This window comes from Triticum aestivum, chromosome 2D, assembly GCF_018294505.1.
Source record: "Triticum aestivum cultivar Chinese Spring chromosome 2D, IWGSC CS RefSeq v2.1, whole genome shotgun sequence".
NCBI classification, from domain to species: Eukaryota; Viridiplantae; Streptophyta; class Magnoliopsida; order Poales; family Poaceae; genus Triticum; species Triticum aestivum.
Genome location: NC_057799.1, coordinates 608,289,233 through 608,295,842, shown reverse-complemented (window position 1 = coordinate 608,295,842; position 6,610 = coordinate 608,289,233). Strand labels below are relative to the sequence as shown.

The 6,610-nt window shown below is 41.9% G+C and overlaps 1 protein-coding gene across 2 annotated transcripts; it reads right to left on the bottom strand.

The window, feature by feature from the left end:
* Positions 1-225: 225 nt before the first annotated feature.
* On the bottom strand, positions 226-3,950 carry LOC123054920 (4-hydroxy-tetrahydrodipicolinate synthase 1, chloroplastic-like). 2 transcript variants are annotated; one of them, XM_044478792.1, is made up of 3 exons: positions 3,732-3,950; positions 2,393-2,473; positions 226-1,379 (listed from the first exon to the last, which is right to left on the bottom strand). In XM_044478792.1, the coding sequence occupies exons 1-3, from the start codon at positions 3,881-3,883 to the stop codon at positions 452-454; spliced, it is 1,161 nt and encodes a 386-aa protein (XP_044334727.1). In that variant the 5' UTR covers positions 3,884-3,950; the 3' UTR covers positions 226-451. The 2 variants fall into 2 exon arrangements, with proteins under 2 accessions (XP_044334727.1, XP_044334728.1); XM_044478793.1 differs by lacking the exon at positions 2,393-2,473 and having other exon boundaries at positions 3,732-3,949.
* Positions 3,951-6,610: the final 2,660 nt, after the last annotated feature.

Sequence of the window (6,610 nt, the reverse complement as noted above, 5' to 3'; positions counted from 1 at the left end):
GCTTCGTTCCAACCTGTAAGCTAGCCATTCGAGTCAAAGCTTAAAAGGCTGGAAATTCGATATGAAAATTCCATCCAAGCCTAGCTCAGCTCTACCCAGAATCCAGCGCGATCTCGCTGTTGATACGAGCGATGGTAATGTGCGCACCAATGCAAGAGGAAGGGCAATGAAGAGTGGATTGACTGACTTCCAGCAAATGGTTGAATCTGGTGCAAAACATCAAAATGTAACAACCCGACTGTACATGTCTCAGGCTATTCTCATTTCTTACTGGAACTGGTATCACAAGGTGCCAAGAAACCAAACGGGTTCCAAATTAACATTCAGTCAGAGAAAAAGATCAACAAATGACTGGTGAACAAACGAAGCGTCTAAAACGATCCGCAAACGACACTGCGACACTACCGCTGTTCGTCAGCATACACTGGACACAAAGAACTCACACACTTATTCAATACCTGCTGATCAACACGAAATCATCGTCATCCAGAACCTGGGCCTCCTTCTGTCCCACAAAGTTCTCCCGTCCAATGGCTTCGACAATCCGGACAAACTCAACCCTCTTCTCAAGAGGGAGGGGAGTGTATGGCAACCTGAAAACAGGCCTCACTACACCGAGCTGAGCCAGGGCGGTGTTGAGACCGATCGGGTTAGGCTCGCAGAACAGCCATTTCATCAGAGGCAGCAGCTTCTCATTTAGCGCCTCATTCTCCCCTTCAAACATGAGGCTGTGCATGAGACCGGGAACAAGATTGCTCGCCACAGAAATGACTCCAGTAGCGCCGTACTTCCACCTTGAGTCGTGGCATTCGTCATCGTTACCGCTCCATATTGTTATGCCTTTACCAGTGTAGCACTTAACCCGCTCATGCCCAACGCATTCTTTCACTCCTGCCATGTTTGAGTAACATGAAAGCGCCTCAATGACTGGAGGAGGTATGTCTTGACTGGTCCTGGATGGCACATTGTAAATGATTGTTGGGCCCATCGGGAGGACTTCCTTGAAATGAGAGATCAAGCCTTCAGTTGAGGTCTTCCCGTAGTAAGGATTGACATGGAGAGCTGCATGCATGCCAACAGCAAATCCCTGCTCTGTCGCGTGAACAGCTTCTCTGGTTGAGTTACTTCCCGTGTTGCCTATCACTTTAATGTTGGCTCCAAAGCAGTTAACAGTATGCCCGATGAGCATGATGTGCTCATCCCAGCTCATAAGGTGACCTTCTCCTGTTGTTCCTCCCACTATTACACCTTCTGCACCGCCATTTATTTGCGTGTTTATCAGAGAATCGTATGCTTCAAGATCAAATCTTCCATCTGGCAAATAGGGGGTTTTGACCGCTGTGATTAGTCTGAGGCTTTTGATTCCATCTGTTGATGTCCTGCACATCAGACAGAGGAAGATCAGACATGAGCAGCACACGTGTATGAAAGCCATTAAATACTTGTATGCAAACATTATGGTCCATGTTAGTCATGTGACTACTAAGAAACAGAATCGCACGGTTACTCATTCACCTGGATTGTACCAGTAGCAGAATGAACAAAGCATATAACAGATTATACAATTTTTTCCAGCCCAGACTCTTTAGTTTAAAATTCTCCCAACTACAACAATTGATTCCCTTATTGAGACAAGGGATAATTCACCAAAACTAGGTTACTTTTACAGAAGACTTGATAAAGGAAGATAATAAGACCATTCTACGTTTCTGTATTAGCTAAACAGTTATTCCTGGTCATGACCTGGACTTGTTGTCATTCACTAGAGTGGTACATTATGGAAAATGAGAACTATAGAAATGGGCCCTGGTGTTAAAACTACACAATATGTTGACATCTTTTCCCCGTATCCTTCCCTCCCTTGTCTCTGATAAAACTAAATTTATTTCATTTTTCTGCTTCGTGGTACCTTTAGGGAGTTGTCGTATTCCTCCCATGCATCAGCCAATGGTAGGGAGAAAACATGATCATCATACATTGTGCTAGTAAAGCATTTGGCCCTAAAGACTGATCCGTGCTGCCATTGTACTACTATGACATCTAAAAATAGGTCAAACGGACTTGATCTCCATCAGTCTAAGTAGGAATACCTTTTTACTTTGACCTAAATGAACGGCAATAGTAAAAGCTAAAGACAGTTACCATTAAAAGCAGAAGTTCCCAAGACATCCTAAATTTTAAAATGAGGCAGTGGGGAAATAGAAGGTGTCACATACCAATTTAACTGAGTCATACAATCCCAGGTACAAAACAGAGTTCATTGTTGTTATCTTACAGTATACAAGAAAATTAACAGCTTGTTCAATGTGATCAACCTAAAAGTACTAGCAAATCTATGATGAAATGAATAGAACAAGAAACTAATGCTTTCATATTTTAGAAAACAAGTCACCGATTTTTCACTTCAGTACTTCGCATCGGAAGATAATCATCTAGAGTGACGGCTGCAACTGCAAACTTTCCTTTACTAACCCTGTACAAGCACTTTTGGGTATTAGTGTGTTGCTTTCGGAAGTAAAGCAGAATATAGGCAGAGTAAACGAGGTAAAACTAATGCGCGAAAAAGAGAGCTAAAACCCATGCCTAGTCCCGATGATTGAAGGAAAAGTACACATATCAAAATGATCTTTCACACAATCCTGAATAATCGAGATGGGAAGTTGTACATATTGTAGGATGTAAACATACTGTAAATACAGCCTCTTTCCTTCTAAAATATACAGCCTCTTGAATAAAACAAGTGCAGACTGCCAAGACTAATGGAACCTTCTTGTGTTTACCTACCAAGCTGCATGTGGTTCAGGAAAGAAGTTGGCATTGGGTACAGCTACTTGTTTCTTCTTTTTATGAGCAAGAGGCTTCAAAGCTTCCATTGACAGAAATCACGATTCACAAAGTCTGACTAAAGGCAGCTCAAATATAGACTGAACCAACCACCACAGCATGCGTAGTCCTACTACTTGCTAAGTTGCTAGCCTAAAATATGCTCTTGAATAAAACAAGTGCAGACTACCAAGACCATGATGCATGTGGCTCAGGAAACAAGTTGGCATTGCCTACTACAACTAGTTTCTTCTTTTTTCGAGCAAGATGCTTCAAAGCTTCAGGTTTCCATTAACAGAAATAAGGCATCACAAAGTCTGACTAATGACAGCTCAAATACAGACTGAACCAACCACCACAGCATTGCCTAGTCACTAGTACTCCCTCCGTTCGGAATTACTTGTCTCGGAAATGGATGTATCTAGAACTAAAATACGTCTAGATACATCCATTTCCGCGACAAGTAAGTCCGAACGGAGGGAGTACTTGCTAAGTTGCTAGTCTAAAATATGCTTCTTTAGTTTAGAAAAAGAGAAGCAACCTTCACACTGAAATAGTTGTACAGCCAAACAGCCCCCCACATATTTGCTGCCAACTAATCTTAGGTAAGAGCAAAGACGGGTCATCGTTATCCTTAATTTCAGGCTCCCAATTAAATACAGTAACTATTCTGAGTCTAGAAATAGAAGTAATCATTAATTCCCTATTTCACCCAATCTCAATGACTAGCATCAAGTGACCCAACAAATCCTGGAACCCAAAGCTGAAATTCACACAGAAATACTCTCAAGCTGTTTCGATTTTAGTAGCCCACAGACAGGGGCCGGTCTTGGTGGTGTGCCGGCACGCCCAGAAATGGTGAAGGGCAGCGGGATTTAACTAATCGCTGGAAGGAAACAACCTCGTACCTCGAGACCGAGTGGCCGGAGGCTGGGACGGGGTGGAGACGGCCGGAGCGCGATGTCCCGGCGGGGAAGAACGGGAACGGCGACGGAGGCGACGCGCGCGAGAGGCGGGAGGTGGGGTGGGGGTGGGGGCGCGGGGGCTGGAGGTGCGGCATGGCGGCAGCTGTAGAACGGCGATGGCGGCGGCGACGAAAGGGGGCGGCTCCTATCTTCCGAAAGTGGGATTTAGGGCTTTAGTTTGGTGGGATACCTGGGCAAAATTGGTGCCTGGATGAGTGAGCCTGGACTTTGGACATGTTTTACCGGTGCCCAAATGTGGCTCGCCAAAGAGTGCCGGCCTAAAATATTTTGGGTTTAATCTTAGGAGAATGGAGTTTTAGCCCATATGAACATAGGCCCATATGGCCCCTTTTTTTTCAGACTTCATCATTCAAATGGCCCAGTCAAACAAGTGCAGACTGTCAAGACTAATGGGACCTTCTTGAGTTTACCTATCAAGAAGATGCCGAAGAAGAGGCGGGAATTGGGGTTCACGGACCTTCATAGCTTTAATCTAGCTATATTAGCAAAGGAATGTTGGCGACTACTCAAATATCCGAAATCTCTTTGTGCATCTATATCTATATCAAATAAAAATGAGGCTATTGCTTCTAGCGGTACGCCACGCAAATTGCCTCCAAAGTAGCAAAATATTACCCATCAATGCCACCTATAAGTGATAATAAAATGATTCACACATGGAAATTCCCCCACTTGGGCCGGCCCATACAGTAGGGACCTCCTATACCGCGCTCTGCGCGCTGGGAGAAGATGCAGTGACCCAGTTTGGGCAGGCCCATATCCAGGAGGCCTGTTTTCTAAATTTGTTTTTTCCTATTTTTTATGATTTCATATTTTGCTACATTAAATTATTTGGGACATCAAAAATGTTCCTAAAATAAAAAAACGAGAACTTTTAAATAATATGTTTAATAAATCATAAAATATTTGTGGATTCAAAAAATGTTTTTGATTTTGTAAAAATGTTTACTTATTCAAAAAATGTTCGTAATTTTTAAAATAAGTGTTTGGGGAAATCAAAAGTGTTCATGATTGTTTGTGTATCAAAAATGTTAATGAAATTGAAAAAAAATTTGCCAATTCAAAAAATGTGCATGAATGAAAAAATATCCTCAAAATTCGATGATTTAAAAAATAGTTTATTAATTCATAAAATATTCGCTGATTGTGAATTTCAGAAATGGTTCCACCAATTTCCAAAAAAATGTTCTTCGATTCTAGAAATGTTTGCTGATTCAAAAAAATTGTTTAAAAATTGTTTATAAATAGTATAAAATATTCATGAATTCAAAAAATGTTCTTGATTTTTGAAAATGTGTAAAAGTGTTCACGAATTTGAAAAAAATTCACGCTTTCAGATTTGTGCACGATTTTAATTGTTTTCATGATTCAAAAATTGTTCATGATTTTACGAAATTGAGAGTGGTAGTATATCTCCGTGATACAGCAAAATGTGGGCATGGCCATTGGAGATTATGATTTTTTTTCTCGCGCTGCAGCGCGCGGGTCCTTTTGCTAGTACTGTCCTAATAGGGACATTCTAAAGGCTGGACCGAAGAAAGCATCATTGTTCACATGGCAAAGTATTGTGACCGGTATTCAGACATTCAAAAGAGGTTGCATATGTTGAGTTGGTTTGGGCTTGCAAATAAATATTTGGAAAGACCCCTGGACTCCCTCTAGTGAATCTTGGAGAATGCGGCGGATACATCCACTAGCTAGTCTACATTTTCCCCTCACACATTTTGTGCCAAGTTTCCACAGCCCCGGATACTACTATCATCAAATTATTGCCAACACATTGCTTCCCCGTCCTTCCGTCATGAGTTAAGCGGAGCCTCCTTTTTTCTGAAGCGCATATACGCCAGATGACTAAATTGTTTGGTAGATTCAGTTGATCGACTCGCGATCGTTGGATTAGGACTCCCCTCCCACTAGTGCAGAACCGGGCTTTAGCGCCGGTTCGTAAGGGTCTTTAGTGCTGGTTCTGCAACCGGCACTAAAGAGTGGAGACTAAGGCCCCCCCCTTTAGTACCGGTTCGGCACGAACCGGCGCTAACGTGCCACCACGTGGCACGAGCCAGGCCCGGGTGCGTGTAGGACATTAGTACCGGTTGGTAACACCAACCGGTACTAAATGTTTGGGTGTGTTTTTGGTTTTAATTTTTATTTTTCCTTTAGTTTTGTGTTTTCAATTTAATTTAGTGATTGTTTTACATTATAATGAGTTGTTAAATCATTAGGTGAAAGTACCGCAGATTAGTTTCGACTGGATGCATGTGGATCCTAGCTAAGTGATCAAGTATATGTCATATCCATATTACTTAGATTCCAGTTGAAACTAATATGCGGTTTCTTTCATAAATGATATAATAACTCATCATCATCATCATATTAATATAAAAACTCTTGCATCATATCATCACCAACAACAGTATATACTAGCTAGCAAAGATATCATCGAGTTCAACATGGTCATGATATTATAAGCGTTCATAACACCACAAAAGCAAATCACTCTTTGAGATTAAGTTCAGGACGAAGAACACGGACACGCATGAGAGGACAACAAGTACTAAGAGCATGATAACTAGCTAAATCACTCCTGCTGCTCTCTCTCAGGTAAAATAGCATAGAACATGTATAGCTCTCCTGATTCATCATATTGGAGCATGCAGATGAACCTGTCTCCTAATCCTGGGCTGCGCTTCTGATTGCTGCCCCCTAGTACTTCTCTGCGATCGTTAACAATTTTGCTCCAATCTTTCACTATTAAGCATTCATCGCTTTCAGAAATCCTGAATGCACTCATGTGCACTGTA